At 49.7% G+C, this 16,531-nt stretch overlaps 1 protein-coding gene across 7 annotated transcripts in view; it reads left to right on the top strand.

The window, feature by feature from the left end:
- Positions 1-11,833, top strand: part of ASXL2 (ASXL transcriptional regulator 2) — a 170,396-nt gene extending 158,563 nt beyond the window's left edge. For all 7 annotated transcript variants that reach the window (XM_062209101.1, XM_062209098.1, XM_062209100.1 and 4 more), the window contains one exon: positions 1,687-11,833. In XM_062209101.1, coding sequence (XP_062065085.1) covers positions 1,687-4,104 — 2,418 coding nt within the window. In that variant the 3' untranslated portion in view covers positions 4,105-11,833. The remainder of the gene's footprint in view (positions 1-1,686) is intronic.
- Positions 11,834-16,531: the final 4,698 nt, after the last annotated feature.

Here is a 16,531-nt window from a genome sequence, read left to right as displayed (position 1 = left end):
AGTGGGTTAATCTGCTACCTGGGAAGCCGGCATCCCATAGGAGATCTGATTCCTTTGCTGTTGCCCTCCTAATGCTCCTGGGAAAGCAGTAGAAGGTGTCTCAAGTACTTGGGCTCCATTGGGATATACCCAAATGGGATATCCGAATGCAGTTCTTGTCTCCTGGCTTTGGCCTGGCCTAACCTTGGCCATTGCAGCCAAGTGAACCAGCAAATGGAAGATCTCTTTCTCTCTCTGTATCACCATAGCTCTGCCTTTTAAATAAATAAATATTTTTTTAAAAATTCCCCTAGACAACTTTCTTGTATTTAATTTCTACTTTTGGCTTTCCTACCACCTGCCACCTTTCTTCCCCACCGAGTTTTCTCCAGTAGGCACCACTAGATGATATTTGCTTCTTCCTTACTGTGGACAGCTTCTGAAGTGCTATGTGCTGAGTAAATATGCTATCGAGGCTTATTAGCATTGCATATAAAATAAATTTAGCTCTAAGAAGAGGTTAAGTACATCTCATGGCATATTATTCATGGACTTTATTTTTATTTTTGATTAAATGCTCTAAAATGTCCACAACCTAATTAGTGTTGTAATTAATTCCAGTAGTTTTCAAAGTATAGCTTAGTGCAGGCCTCACAATCTTTTGAAACATGCTGGTTTATGATATGAAAACCAGTGGTTTCAAATCTTATAGTATATCAGAATCTCACAAGTATCTTTAAAAATATTTATTTATTTGAAAGGCAGACTAAGAGAGGGAGACAGAGAAAGTTATCTTACATCTGCTGGTTCACATCCCGGATGGCCACAGCAGCCACGTTGGGGCCAGGTCAGAGCCAGGAATCCATCCTGGTCTCCCACATGGATGGCAGGGATCCAAGCAGCTGGGCCATCCTCCATTGCCCTCCCAGGCACATTAGTAGGGAGCTGGATCAGAATTGGAGCAGCCAGGACTCAAACCAGCACTGAAAATTAGGATGCCAGTGCTGCAGTGCCACAATGCCAGCCCCACAAGTAGTTTTTTTAGAAATACTTTTTTCTCTTAATAATTATGATTTGTAAATTTTGGGATAGGAATCAGGGTATATATATATTTTTAAAGCTACACAATACGTGTAATGCCAGCAGGGGTGAAAATGACTGGCATGTGGATGCTCCTTTATGTGGGCGTGTAGCCGGGTACAGCGGTGTAACTCACACCAGGCTTCCTCCAGTGCTATGCAGAGGCCTCTGTAATTTCAGATAACCCAGCATGTACGCTGTGTGTGTGTCCTCAGGCCTTGATAGTAATGCTAAAAAGTAAAAGACACAGATGGTATGGTATTTCCTTTATTTTTTCTTTCTTTTTCTCCCTAGTTCTCTCTCATTATAAAAATGCAGAAACCATAGGAAGGGCTCTATTTGAAGTAATCAGCAGTTGTGAGCAGTAGTGACATTGGGAGGAGGTTGGGTGGAGAAGAGGGATGAGAGTTTGGGGGAGGGAGTGGAGGGAGGCAGCCTCCAGCATCGATAGACAAGATGAAGGGCCCCAGAGTCACTGGTGACTGTGTCCCTGTCTCCACGGATTGGGCTCTCCCGAGGTTGTCACAGGTGTGGTGTCCATCTGCTCTCAGAACGCAGGCGTAACGGAAGTGTTGCTGTTCTCACAAATAGGAACTAAGCTCTGTTGTTTCCCTCCCCTCCTTTCAGATCCCGGTCTCCAGAATCTCCTCCATGCCATTTCCTCCGTCGCAGGTCTCTCCCAGGGCTCGGTTTCCAGTCCCCATCATCAGTCCTAACAGAACAGGAGCCAGAACCCTCGCAGACATCAAAGCAAAAGCCCAGCTGGTCAAAGCACAGAGGGCAGCCGCCGCCGCTGCCGCCGCCGCCGCTGCTGCCGCCTCCGTTGGAGGGACCATTCCAGGACCTGGTCCAGGGGGTGGACAAGGTTCAGGAGAAGGTGGCGAAAGGAAAACTGCAAGAGGAGGCAGTCCAAGCTCAGACAGGGTCAGTGGAACTGGAAAGGGCCCCACACTGGAACTGGCAGGAACTGGAAGCGGGGGAGGTACGAGAGAGCTTCTACCCTGTGGTCCAGAGACTCAGCCCCAGTCTAAGACCAAGACCCCAGGCCAGGCACAGCCTCCTAGTGGCTCTGGAGCACAACTACAGCAAACCCCCTCAGTGCCTCCAACACCTTCCGTCAGCGGAGGGTGCACACGTGTCCCATCAGCAGCCCACATAGAGAAACCCAACAGTGAGACACTGCACCCCGCCAGGGCAGCACCCACAGCGGCCCCTCTCAGTCAGCCTGCAGGGCCCAGTGGCTGCAGACAGGAGAAGGCACCTTCTCCAGCGGGTCCTGCTCTGCTTTCAGATGCATCACCTGCTCGTTTTGCAGCTAATGGCACCATTGAGTCCAAAGCAGGCTCTGGGAAGAGTGCACCGAACCCTTGCGCCTCGGCAAAGACAAATGCTAGTGCTCCAGTGGCGCTGGCTCCCTCCCCTGTCACATCTTTATTGACAACAGCCACTTTAGAGAAGCGCTGCGTACCCCAGGTCAGTGTGCCTGCAGCTCCCACTGGGGCAGCTCCGTCCTCGAGCACTTTGCCAGCAGCTTCTAGCCTTAAAACCCCAGGAGCTTCTTCAAGTGTGAACGGACCCATTTCACGACCCAGCTCTAGTATCCCTGCTAATAATCCTTTAGTTACTCAGCTGCTCCAGGGCAAAGATGTCCCGATGGAGCAAATCCTGCCTAAGCCTCTCACCAAAGTTGAAATGAAAACTCTTCCAATGTCCGCAAAAGAGAAGGGAGTAGGAGCACCCGCAGGCACGGCCGGAACGGAGAGTAGCCCCAGAGAAGACGCTCACGAGAGACAGTCCCATCCGGCTGTGCAGCTGCTGGGGAAAAGCCTGCAGGGTCAGCCCCTCCCCCAGGGCGCCCGGCCCCTGCAGCTCTTCTCGCCCAAGGACCCGAGGGAGCCGGGCGTTGAGGCGCACCAGCACCCAGGACTCAGTAAAGCAGCCCAGGATCAGGTCCTCCAGACGCTGATCCAGAGGGTGCGAAGGCAGAGTGTCCTCTCGTTCGTGCCGCCCTCCCAGTTCAGCTTCACCCACTCAGGTTTCCAGCTGGAAGACATCTCCACGAGCCAGCGGTTCATGCTGGGCTTCGCTGGCAGAAGGACATCCAGGCCTGCCATGGCAGGCCACTACTTGCTTAACATTTCCACCTACGGCCGAGGCTCGGAGAGCTGTAGGAGGACCCACTCGGTAAACCCTGAAGACCGTTTTTGTCTAAGTAGCCCCCCGGAAGCCTTGAAAACGGGATATGCAGATGGTCAGAGCGCAGCAGGGGACAGCAGCAGCGGCAGGGAAGACGACACTGACGAGGAGAGCACTGAGGACGAGCCGGAGTCGGTGCTGGCGAAGAGGGAGCCCCAGGCACCCCCGAGTTCCGGGAAGGGCGATGCAAGTGGAAGACCCCACAGCAGGGAAACGCCGTCCACCAGCGACTGCTCGGCCGAGGCACCGCTGAGCGAGCAGCCCACTCCAGCCAAGGAGCATTACCTGTTCCCCAGGGGCCAAGCGTTGGATGGAAAGACTCTGGCCAGAGATTTCGTTCAGGCAGCGCAGAAGCAGGTGGCATGTGCAGGGAGAGGTAAGGCGGTGCGCAGCAGCCCTGAGCTTTTCGGCTCTTCTGCTCTGCCTCTGCCTGCCGACAGTCCCACCCATCAGCCTCTGCGCCTTCCGCCCCTGCAAACCCCAAAGCTGTATGGAAGCCCCACCCAGCTAGGGCCGAGCTACAGGGGCATGATCAATGTCTCCACCTCTCCTGACATGGACCACAACTCTGCCGGACCAGGTAGCCAGGTGTCTAGCAATGTGGGTGACGTCATGTCCTTCTCAGTGACCGTCACTACCATCCCTGCTGGCCAAGCTATGAATCCCAGCGGCCACGGCCAGACCATTCCTGTTCAGGCCTTTCCTGAGGAGAACAGCATCGAGGACACGCCTTCGAAATGTTACTGCCGATTGAAAGCCATGATCATGTGCAAAGGCTGTGGAGCTTTCTGCCATGATGATTGCATTGGGCCCTCCAAACTCTGCGTCTCCTGCCTTGTTGTTCGGTAATGAGAGCAGAAAGGTACACACTGTGAAGGCGGGGGAAGGGAAGGGCTGCTGACGTGTGTGTGTGTGCGTCCCTGGAATCACAGAGATAAGTCGGTTTGGGCTGTCTGAGCAGACAGATGTTAATCAGGAAGACAGAGTACAGGTTTTTTGCATTTTAGAGGAAGAGCACCTTGTATAGCAAGTCTAAGGCAGGACTGTGAGTTTGTGACAAGTTTGCACTTAGAAAATCATGTAAATATGTCACATTTTGTCTAATATGGCTTTCCCAAGTGTTGCGGTAATAATGGGTTACTTTTAATTCAGATTTTGTTCCACTTCACGTGACCGGGGAAAGGTGAATGCCATGCTGGCTCCCTCTGACCTCCGCTGAGAGGCTTGGAAGAGCAGGGAGGGAGGGAGCGTTGGACAGGTGACCGAAGGTGAGGAGTGTGTCTGCACGTTCGGGCTGCACGTTGTGCGGAGACCATTCGGCCTTTCCAGGATCTGGATCAGGGTTTCCTCAGCCCCTTTACCTTAGATGGAACTGTTTCAAGTCGAGGTTTTTGCTAAGGCCTTACTCCCACAGGCAGCATTGCAGACCCTGACAGCTGAGTGGTTCTTGGCTCTGTCAGCCAGTGCTGTCTGCCTGCAGCTGCTGGAGCCCTGCTGTTCCCTAACCCCACCCCTCTGCCCCGAGACAGGAGTGTGGCCTGTGGCGGGAGCGCCTCTCCAGGCCCCGCCGTGTAACCATGGCCCGTGCAGGGCCGCGGTTCCAGCAATAACAGCTCTGCATGACGGATTGGAAATCCGAGGGTAAAATAACCAGGAAAGGGTGAGTGAGTGGGAGATTTGAACTATGTCTTGTTGAGTGAGGGGAATGAAACTGCAGACGCTGTTAAAGTGAGCATAAAGAGCTTTGGAAAACAGTTTTCACACTAGAAACAAGGTAGCCTATCTTTTCCTCTTCTCTCCCAACCCCGTAGCTAAAGTTTTATAGTCACAGGTAGAAAAGCTCATTAACACATTTGCTCGTTCTGTTCAACCTGTTTTGACCTCCCAGGCATCTGAGGATGGAGTGATCTGATTACATCTTACTTAAACACATGTGTCCGCACACACAGAGCACAGTTTCTGTTTTAGCAAACTTGTGCTCTGCTTTGCATTACTGCTGTGTTCTAGAAATTTCTTATGTAAAGGGGATTTGGTGAATGGCTAAGAAATTGTCTAAAGGAAGAAGAATTGGCTCCAAAGTTTTGTTGGTTTTTTTGTTTCTTTTTTTATTTGTTTGTTTATTCGTTGTTAAATCTTTCTTAGTGGCTGAAGAATTTTGGAGTACATTTTATTTAGGTCATGGTTGTAGAACATTAAAAACAACCTACAGTTTACCAGAATTTGGTACTAAGTAGGAGATTGTCAACTGGTACCATCTGCGTATAGAACTCATCTCCTAATTTGAAATGTGTAAAAGCATTAGTGCAACCTAGTACAGGCACATTTGTACTACATTTTCAGGACGCGGCATTTACAAGCTGCGGACCAGTTTAAGCTTGCTCACTGAGACACGTTCCAGGTTAGGAGAGCATGAGCGATCATAAAACCCTGTGTTTTGCCCCCATTCACGCTTTCAGCGTTTCCCCACAGTCCCTGCTCCAAACCCAGAAGAAACTCACTCCACTATTTTTCATTTTTCTTTTCCAGCTTTTTTGTGGCCCAAGGCAAATAGAGGATCTGTGTCCCAGTTTCAGCCAAGGCAGCATGAAGTCCTCCCATCTTCCCACTTTCCTCTCGTACGTGCATAGCACACACAGTTCAGTCCCTCCGAGGGTAGGAAGTAGAAACTGTGGTTCTGCTGCCAAACTTGCCGACCCCTGGGTAATCCGAGGGGGGTCAGGGAGACCTCCCGCTGGGTCTCACTTCTGTCTCTCCTCCTCGCCATGGTGGCAGCGCCGAGGGCTGCTCCTCTGCGTGCCGGGGCGGGGGTTGGTTCGAGTGTTTCAGAATCAACCCCATTGCAAAGTGTCAGCCACCAGTTTGGACTGATAAAAGGGACTTCCTTTCTTCACTGCTTTTCTGTTGGAAAAGTGTTCCTGCACGCGTCCCTCTGCTGGGCACAGGCAGGCTGTCGGCAGGGGAGGGCCGGCGTCAGGGAATTGCAGTCCAGTTAGAGCAAACCACGTTGTGCCTCCCTTGCTCTTGACCAGGCTCTTGCACACAGGTGCTCAGCACTGCTGTTTGCCAGATTCTCGTAAAGACTACGCAGCTGATGTTTGCTGATGTTGCCGGCTGGGTGCTCTGCCTCCGTCCTGACCAATCAGAGTCTTGATCGGCAGCAGATTGAATACCAGTCACTTTGGCAGTCTGTTTCAAAGCGGTGGTTTTAGGGAGAAAGCAGTCATCTTGTAAGCTGAACCGGGCTGGGGAGCGGGGCTGCAGTCTGGCCCATTAGTAAATGAAGCAATAGGAGCAAGAAAGCCATTACATGAGTGAGTCTGGCGCTGTGGGACCTTTAACGCAGTTTCTGTCTTAGCGTTTGAGTTGCCTCGCCTTTCAGTCCAATCCAGAATGTTTTACGAAGTGCTAAGCTTACCCTCAGCAGATGAAGTGGCGCCATTTCCAGTGACTAGTTAGAGGTGTGTCCAGTGCACCTGCCCCCAGCCTGGTCTCGTAGCCCCGCCCACGGCAGGGCACCTCAGGAGAGAGCACTCATAGTACGTCATCTCAGTCTCATGGATCAGTGTTCTCAGTGGTCTGGAAAGAAGGCTTCCTGAAACTTGAAGAATTTGGATTGAAGTTCTCCATCCTGCTAAAGAGAAAATAAAGCCAAATAATCTGAAATCATCTGCCCTACTTCTGCTCCTTAACCCCTGTGCTCAAGACACTGAAGTTAGCTGTGGGATTCTGTGTCCGATTTGTAAGATTAAGAGCTGGCCAGTGGGAGGTTTCTCTTGGGGGCCAGGGAGCACAGGGACCTGGGCTGGGAAGGCACACCTACTGATGTCGTAGAGCTTATCTCAGATTGGATTAAGTAGCCAAAGGAAGTGCTCCTTGCCTTCTAGTTGAAGGTGTGACGTCACAGCCTCATGACTTGACAGTACCATCCCCCTTGTGTATTCCTGCCCGGCCCCGCCTTAGAGATCCTTAAAGAACTCTCTGGTGAAGTGATGTGTTATGGTGATGGGGTCTTCTCTGACCATTCCACTGCGGTTTATTTCCAGAACTTGCTGTCAAGGAGCAGTGCCAGGGTTGTTTTCTCTCTGACATCATGTCATAGCAAGGAGAAAACGTCTCCCCATCGTATTACTGCACCGTGCTAAGTAAAAACTCAGCTCCATTCATAGACTAGTCCAAAGAGACTTTGAGAAACATGATGATAGGCAGGGACCTTTCCTACCATGTTTCAGTACCTGCAAACCTATTGAAAGAGAGCAGTAGGTAAAACAGTTTCTAAAGTTGAAGCAGGAGCTTCATAGATTCTTGGTTACTTTATTTTTTTTAATGCTTTACATTTGATACAACTATTAAAGATCAATTTTAAAAATAGCTTTCCAGTAATATATTTTAAGTAATATATATTTTAATATCTATGTAAAAAGTGACAGTGGAAGACTTTGGATTTCTCATATATGGTGTGTTTAATGTAGGACCTCACTGTTAAGGCACAGTTATTGCAAAGGAAGTTACTCTAATGACACTCGGATTATTTCCCAAGAATGCAATAAGGGGAATAGTTTTGGGGTTTATTTTTTATTTTAAAAGAAAAATGACTTATTTACCACAAGCTATTTTTTCCCTCTGGCTATAAGGTTTGTAAATGGTTTGGTAAATGCTACAACTTTTGTGTCTTTTGCCTTTTTAAAGGAATTGTTAACATTGGAATTGAGGGTATGTACAGAGAAGTTGGTGTCAACACCATTTAAAAAGTCATATTTTTTCACAAATATAGAAAAAATCATTTTACATAAGAATTTTAAGTATTTGCAATAAATATATGTATATAGATTGTATGTATTCATATATTCTTATTTTTCATTTTATTATTAAGTAAAAGATGATTAAAAGTGAAAATAAAACCCTTTGAGTTTTTGGTGACTGCTGAGATGAGCCGGCCAGCTGAGAGTGGCCCGAGCGGAGGCTGTCCGTGGCTCCCTCGCTGCTCTGGGAAGGCTGCCGCCGCTGGCACAGGCAGACACAGATGAGGGGCTTGCTGGCAGACCGGGGAGTGTCTGTCTCAGAGATTCAGCACACATATTCCTGATTTCTCCTAGTCTGTCTGTCTCCACGTTTTGTCCTTTGTTCTGTCTTGTAGCCACCTAATTTGACTGGAAAAGCAACACAATGTAGTGTCTTTTTTTTTTTTTTTTTTTTTTTTTAATGTGCCCCTGGTTTGCTTCTAAAAGGAAGAATGTAAGAAAACATCTCAGGGGAAAAAATAGGTTTTCCTTTCTCCACAGTGGTTAGTCATCCATTAGCGAATACTCACTGCCGCCACCTCCCAGGCCCAGGGGTGTATGAAGAAATCACCTCTTGAAGATCATTGGAAAGTTGTTCCTGTTGCGAGATTCAGCTCTGAGAAGTGACTTCCAGAGCCAGAGCCCTGTCCTGCCTGACTGCTCTGGAGGGGCTGGGTCAGAGCTGGGAGAATCGTGTGCGGAGAAGCATCCCTGTCTTAATTAGAATGTGTCTGCACGTTTGACACTGGAATTTGGAACTTGCTGGTGTTGGGAAGGACGTCATGGAAATGCGGCTGAGCCCAGTGTCTGCAGTCCCACACCTGGCTGTGGGACAGGCAGCTGTCTGGTCCAGAATTCATTTCGTGTTGTAAATACTTGGTTTTAGGGTATGATGGAGGCTGAAAATCAATACTAGATGGTCTTGCAAATCAAGGTATGTAGCCTGTTCCTTAAAAACAGATAATATATGGATTCAGTGGTAACCTGGAAGAAAAATTGGGAAGATCAGAAAATTTTAAGAATGTATCTTGGATGACCCATGAAATTGACTTTGTACTATATTTTACTAGTTAGTTCTCCCCATAATTGCTGAGCTGGGATTATTTTCACTGGAGAAAAATAGCATATTTTGGAAATTAATGCATAGTAATGCCTTTTAAAAGACAACATTATTTTTCAAAAATTGAAATTTCATACATGAGGGTTGCCCAGACATTGGAGATAGTTCAGCCATCCAAGAGCATGGTGCTCGAGGTATTAGCTGAAAATGTACTGCTTTGACAGGCAACTACTGTCTCAGGGAACACCTGCAGCCTCATTCCTGTACCCTGCATCGCAATGAAGGTAAACATCTGAATGTGTGACCAGTCCACACCGACCATTTCCAGTGAGCGCCTCCCCACGTCCAGTACTGTGATTCCAGGGGGGCCGCCTTCTACCTCACGGGAAGCAGAGCTCACGTTCAGGTGACGACGTGGGCGAGCGGGTCTGCAGCCGAGTGAGGAGAAGCAGTGTGTCGGCACAGGAAGCCTGCACCTGCATCTCCCAGCTGCCTCTCACCAAGCCCACAGTCTTGGAAACCTGTGTCCAGTGCACTGACACTGCTTGGTCTCATTTGGTCTCTGGAAGACGAAGATGTTGCAAAATGTTTCTGGCTTTTTGTACAAGTCACTTTATTCCCTGACAGTTTATGAGAACTGAAGTGTTGCTTATACAAGGGTGCGCACAGTTGTGTCAGCTGTACGGAGGTTTTCCTGAGGTGGTATCCACACCGCATGTTTCTAGTCGAGAGAAGTAGATGTGAGCGTGTCCCGGTGTAACAGTGTAAAGGGGTACAGGACGAAACATGAAGAGAAGATACTGCCTCCAGATGAAAGATTTTTAAAACACCGTGGGAGTTAGGAGCCGTGTTAATAACATTGACCCTTTTAAAGAATTGTTGTTGGAGTATCAGAAGTCGTTCGTAGAAGTTCTGAGAAATCTGAGTGAATCCTGGGAGAGAAGCCAGAGCAGCCCCTCTCCACCAATGCAGTTCAGCAGGTCAGTGTCAAGTTCAGCTTTCAGACAACAGTCGGGTCAGTAACACAGCTTTCCTGTCACTGTTCAAACCCAGAAGAAGCGAAAGGGGATTGTTGAAGCATGATTTCCACTTTACAGGTGAGAAGCAGCTGTCATTCCTCATTTCCAGTTGTTGCGGTTCCCGTTTTATTCCTCCATGTTCTGTCCTACTGTAGACCTGGCCTTTTGCTCCCTGTTAAGTCACAGTACTTGAATTGTAAAACACTGCAGCAAGATCCTAGTCCTTTCACGTCAGTGGCCAGACCCTAACTCTTGGCTCTTGCAAATCCGTGTTTGCCACCGCTTCCTCCGGCACTTGTCTCAGGGATGGTTCCCCGCGCCTCTTGCATTCCGCACGCACGGCGTTCCCCTCTCAGAGGTGGCAGGTGTGTGCCACCAGGTGGTGCCGGCTCCGCTCCCAGGAGCGGGGCGCACGGAGACCCTGTGTGAGCTCTCTCTGTGGTCCGGTCTCTGAGGGGCAGCCCTGGAAGGGTCTCCCAGTGAGGGAGGGGTAGGGCCGCTTGCAAAGGAGCAGGGCTGGCTCCGCCTGCACAGGGGCTCCTGAGGACAGACTTCCAGCTCGGTCCTCCTGGCCCTCCTCGCCCTAAAGAAGCTGCGGCGAGCTGCATCAACTGCAAGTCCCACGGGGAGGCTTGGAGTGCGGAGAGAGAAACCAAGATCGATTTTTAAGTGCATTCAAGTAAACTTTGAATTAAGAGGGTTTTTGTCGTTTTGTTTCTCTAAGATTTTTGAGACGTGCTGTGGGCTAAGGAGCGCTTGTCTGTTGATGGTGGCCACTTTGGACACTGATGAGACTTGGAGTTGTGCCCCGTGTGTTGGTGGAATGGGATTTGGCTTCATAAACACTACATGTTGCCAGCCTTAATCAGTTCTCTTCTTAAGTATCTAAAATTCAGGTGGCCCAGTAAGAAAGCCATGCGTTAAATGATCACAAGCTAAGCTGAAGAACTATTTGACACACAACCTGTTTCCTTCCCATGGGGAGTAGAGCACACGGTTCTTTTAAAAACCCGAGTCTGACATTTTCAGATCCCAGGAGCCTGGGGGTGGGGAGAGGGATGGGGGGTTGGACTTGGACCCTAAGTCGATCGTTCTTTCTACGTTGGGTTTCAGGCAAACACAGTTTGGAGACGTCCTCGGTAGTGACCGCAGCCGACCCTGTGTGTAATCGCTTTGCACAAGTTGTAAATTAATCAGACGTGGTTACCTTTTTATTAGACAAGAAGGTAGATCCTGGGCTCAGGAAAGACATGCTAACTTATTCTCTGATATTAAAATGCTAACTAAAGAGCAAGTTTGTTCTTGGAGAAGTCGCAAAATTTCTAGAATCCATGAAAGATCTAGAGCACATGACAAGTGAAACTCTGGAAATGAGAAAACTTTTAGCCATAAGTGCTTTAACCTGTTTGTTCCAGACGCATCTTAGATCTGTAACTCACTGCATCGCACCTTTCACCAGCACCAAGGAAAATCAGAATGGAAGAAATGACCTTACCTTGGCCTCGTTCGCTTTCCAGTCTGCACACAGGCCTTAGCACCCTGACAGATGACGCTCTGCCTGTCAGCTCCTCACTGTCCCTACTCCTCTCACTCCCAGACTGTTCTTTTTACTGGTCATATAAAAACTACCTTCTTGAGAGCTGAATGTACAATAATGTTCTGCACATGGGCGGACTCTTAGCTCAATGACTGATTTTATGTTGAATAAAGGCTACAGTTCTACCAGACGACTGTGCTTTTTCTTTTCCAAGGGAGCCGGACACCATGTTGGATGACTTCCCTGCCTGTTTTCCCCTTCCGTGGTGCGCGATGTACAGCTATCCCAGGGTCCTCCATAAAGCTGAGAACCACAGGGCACTGATCTGTCCATAAACACTCAGAGGGGGGTTAAGAACTCAACCAAAATGTGTGTCGTCCTCAACTGGAAAGGAACTCCATGCTAGAAGGCCATAGCCATCACAGCACTGTGGTACTAGCAGAAAGACACAAAGCAATGAGAGAGAAACACCCAGAACAATCCCTCTGATGTATGCCCAAATTATTTTCAACCCGAGGGCCAAGATCAGTCTATGGGGAAAGGTTCAATGACAGTGATGCTAGAAAACTTGACGTAGACTTGCAAAGAATGACGTTGGACCCTTCCCTAACCCTGTATGAAAATTAAATTGGGCCGGCACCGTGGCTTAACAGGCTAATCCTCCGCCTTGTGGTGTCGGCACACTGGGTTCTAGTCCCAGTCGGGGTGCCGGATTCTATCCCGGTTGTCCCTCTTCCAGGACAGCTCTCTGCTGTGGCCCGGGAGTGCAGTGGAGGATGGTCCAAGTGCTTGGGCCCTGCACCCCATGGGAGACCAGGAGAAGCACCTGACTCCTGGCTTCGGATCAGCGCGATGTGCCGGCTGCAGCGGCCATTGGAGGGTGAACCAACGGCAAAAGGAAGACCTTTCTCTCTGTCTCTCCCTCTCTCACTATCCACTCTGCCTGTCAAAAAAAAAAAAAATTAAATTGAAGGGGGAAGATGATAAAACTCTTAGAAGAAAACAGAGCTTTATAATTTGGCTTTGCAGTGGTTTCCTGGATGGGATGCCAAAAGCACGAGTGGCAAAATTAAAAATAGAAAAAGAACTTAATTAAGAGTTTACACGTCAAAGGACATTGCTGAGTGAAAAGGCAACATACTGAATGGGAGAACATGTTTGCAACTTGTATAATCAATAAGTGTTTAGAATATTTAAAGATCACCTCAAGAGAAGCATGAACAAAGGACCCAAGTAGATATTTTCCCAAAGTAAGTGTAACAAATGACAAATAACCACATGAGAAGATGCGAATCAAAAACACAGTGAGCTACCACTTGATCCATTAGGACAACTGTTCTCCAAAAAAAAATTAAAAGTGTTGGAAAGGATATGAAGGAGCTGGGACACTTGTGCATTGCTGGTGGAAATACGGTGATTTCTCAAAAAAAAAAAAACCAATGAGCACATGTTACAGCAATTTTACATTGGGTATATACTCAAAAGAAGTGAAAGTAGCGCCTCAAATCTATTTGAGTACCAGCGTCCATAGTATTCATACTAACCATCAGGTGGCAGGCAGCACAAATGCACGTTGGCAGACAAATGAAATTTGTCAGTTGGCAGATAAAAAAACATGAGGCCGGCGCCGTGGCTTAACAGGCTAATCCTCCGCCTTGTGGCGCCGGCACACCGGGTTCTAGTCCCGGTTGCCCCTCTTCCAGGCCAGCTCTCTGCTATGGCCCGGGAAGGCAGTGGAGGATGGCCCAAGTGCTTGGGCCCTGCACCTGCATGGGAGACCAGGAGAAGCACCTGGCTCCTGGCTTCGGATCAGCGCGATGCGCTGGCCGCGGCGGCCATTGGAGGGTGAACCAATGGCAAAAAGGAAGACCTTTCTCCCTGTCTCTCTTTCTCACTATCCACTCTGCCTGTCTGAAGGATAAACAAAAGGAAGGGAATTCCGCTGCACTGCCGCAGGGACACACCTTGAAGTCACTATGCTAAGAGAAGTAAACGCTTCTGTGAGGTAGTCCTAACAGACTACTCTGTTAGTAGTCAAGTTCATAAGGAACCGAAGGAAGGGTGATTGCCAGGGGCTTGGGGTGAGGAGGATGAGGAGTGTGTGTTTAACAGGTGCAAAATAGCCTGTGTTGGAGCAAGGGCTTGAAAAAAAACTTGTGTGATAATTTATTCTCCAAGGAGCTGAGAAAGTTAAATTAAAAATGGTTTGGCTTACGGAAGCAAGGAGGGTCCACCAGCGGGGTTGGGAAACGTCCTGTCACGGCGGAGAAGCTGGCCATGATGCTGGAGACAGCCACAGATCCCTGCAGGTCACTGCGGGATGCCTGGGAGAAGTGGCCTTGGACGTAAGGAGCTGCAGCTGAGGATGGAGACCACTGCCACGTCCTAGAACAGCCGGGGACCCGGGATGCGGGCTCAGATCGGGAGCAAGACTACCGGAAATCACGGGCTGATGACAGGGAGCAAGCACCTTTTTAAAATACGTAGCATCGTGAGCCATCCTCCCCTCACCCGTGAGGAGTGGGCTTCCTGAAGTGGACAGCAGGTGAAAAGATACTTATTTGTTTTTCACTTAAAAAAATTTTGATGAAGTCAAACTCTCCAACTGACCTACTTCTGGGTTTGGTCTTGTGTGCATGGCGAATTGCCCGACAGGGACTTTGACCGTCATCAGGAGTCTGTTGAGTAGAGAACTGACGTAATGTGTGATGCACATGTTTGTCCTTGATTTTGTCCTGCATTTTTGTTTTAGTCTGCTTGAAAAATTATTTGAGAGGCAGAGAGATCTCCCATCCGCTGGTTCACTCCCCACGTGGCCTGGCTTTTACTCAGCTGTTTTTGGACATTTACCTGTGTTGTACGTGTGTGGACGGTGCGTTCCTGTGTTCTGCCAAGGAGTTTTCTGGTTGGCTTATGCAGTCACCAGCGGTGGGCATTTGAGTTGTTGCCAGCCTGTCCCTACCACAAGTAAAGCTGCTTTGCATGGGTTTTCGGCCAAATGCTTTCATTTCGCTTGGTCGAAAGGCTAGGATGGAGTGGCTGGATACAATGCTGGGTGTCGGGGTAGCCAAAGAAACTGCACAAAGAGTGACTGCACCGCTGCCCACCGCTTCAGCGGTGTGACAGGTGCACTTCATCCACGTCCATGTCTGCATTTGATAGGGCGTTGGAACGGGCGGGCCCAGCAGCTCCCCAATGAAGGATGTTGCTGGCGTCTTTCCCTGTCCTGTTGTCTGTGTGTTGTGGAGACACAGGTGGCTCGGAGAGGAACTGAGGCATGGACAGCTCCTCAGCAGCCTGTGTTACAGTGCGGGTCAGTGATTGACAGCCACAGCCAGCCTGCTGTGGCCCAGCCCACAGGACAAGTGCCCTTCTGTGTGCTGTCCCAGCACCCTCCCCTTTCTGGGCACCTGTGCAGGACCTCTGCCTCCCCCTTCCCGGCTCCTTTCCATGGATCAGAAGCCACAAGTTCCACATTGCTGCAAACGAAATACCCACCATGGCTGCAGGACCTTAGGTCATTATAATAAAATTACCATGGCGGAGCCACTCCCACTCCAGTGGTGCACCTGACACCACGGCACTTCCGGTATCTCTGAAAGGGGTAGGGAAGTGAGTGGTGCCTGAGCCCTGCCCCAGACTCCACCGCCTTTGACTCTTCAGTTGGGTTCCCCTGCAGACGCCGCCCTGTGCCTCTGGAAGCCATGAAGGGGAGGCCTGGCTGTGCCGAGGGGCTTGTCCTCCTCGTCGAGGGCGCTGCGACTGTGGATGCTCTTCCTTGGTCAGGGGTTTGCCTCGAGGCCTTGGTGGGTTTGGACGTCTGTTCACCCTCTGCTTGGTTCTCGAGTTTGTGCTGTGCTTCTGCCCCACAGAAGTCCTGCTCGCCTGCACATCTCCGTGCCTCCACCTCTAAGTTCTTTCCCACGTAGCGGGGAGAACCTGCAGGAGGCCCAGCAGAGAGCCCCGCAGCTTACGGGTCCAGCCTCCGTGAGCTGACGTCTGTGCGTGGTGGGAGTAGAGGGCCAAGTCCTCTTTCCTTATTAGAAAGGTGTTGTTAGGTGTCGGTGTCTAGTAGGAGTCAGTCCACTGCTGGGTTCTGTTCTCTTCCAGTGATGTTTGTCGGCTGAACTGTGACCATTGTCCTGGCTACTGTGGCTTTGTACGTAAGTCCCACCGTCAGGAACTGCTACCGCGCCAGTTTTGTCATTCATTTCCCACATTGAGAGGCTGTGTTAGGGGCTTGGTTTCCGTATGAATTTTTTTTTTTAAGATTTATTTATTTACTTATTTATTTGAAAGGCAGAGTTAGAGAGAGGGAGAATCAGAGAGATCTTCCATCCACTGGTTCACTCCCCAAATAGCCGTGTCAGCTGGGACTGGGGCCAGACCGAAGCCAGGAGCCTCTTCCAGGTCTCCCACATGGGTGTTATCTTCTGCTGCTTTTCCCATACAACAAGGAGCTGGATGGGCAGAGAAGCAGCTGGGACTCAAACCGGCGCCCATAGGTGATGCTGGCGTTGTGGGCGGCAGCTTTACCTGCTATGGCATGACGCTGGCCTCATGAGTTTGCTTTTAAAGTTATATTTATTTGAAAGGCGGGGTGGGAGGAGAGAGAATGAATCTCCTATCCACTTCCCAAATGCCTGCCACAGCCAGAGCTGAGCCACGCCAAAGCCGGGAGCCAGAACCTCCATCCGGCTCTCCCATGTGAGCAGTGAGAACCTAAGGACTTGAGCTGTCGCCGGCTGCCTCCCGGGGTGCACTTTGGCAGAAAGCGGGGGTCTGGAGCCAGGACTGTAACGCAGGCACCCGGTGTGGGTATCGGCCGTCTCAAGCAGTGTCTGGGCTGCTGTGTAGGTTTTTCTTAAGCAGGAAGGGCTGT

This window comes from Lepus europaeus, chromosome 13 (genome assembly GCF_033115175.1).
Source record: "Lepus europaeus isolate LE1 chromosome 13, mLepTim1.pri, whole genome shotgun sequence".
Classification (NCBI taxonomy): Eukaryota; Metazoa; Chordata; class Mammalia; order Lagomorpha; family Leporidae; genus Lepus; species Lepus europaeus.
This window is presented reverse-complemented; position numbering and strand designations above follow the sequence as displayed.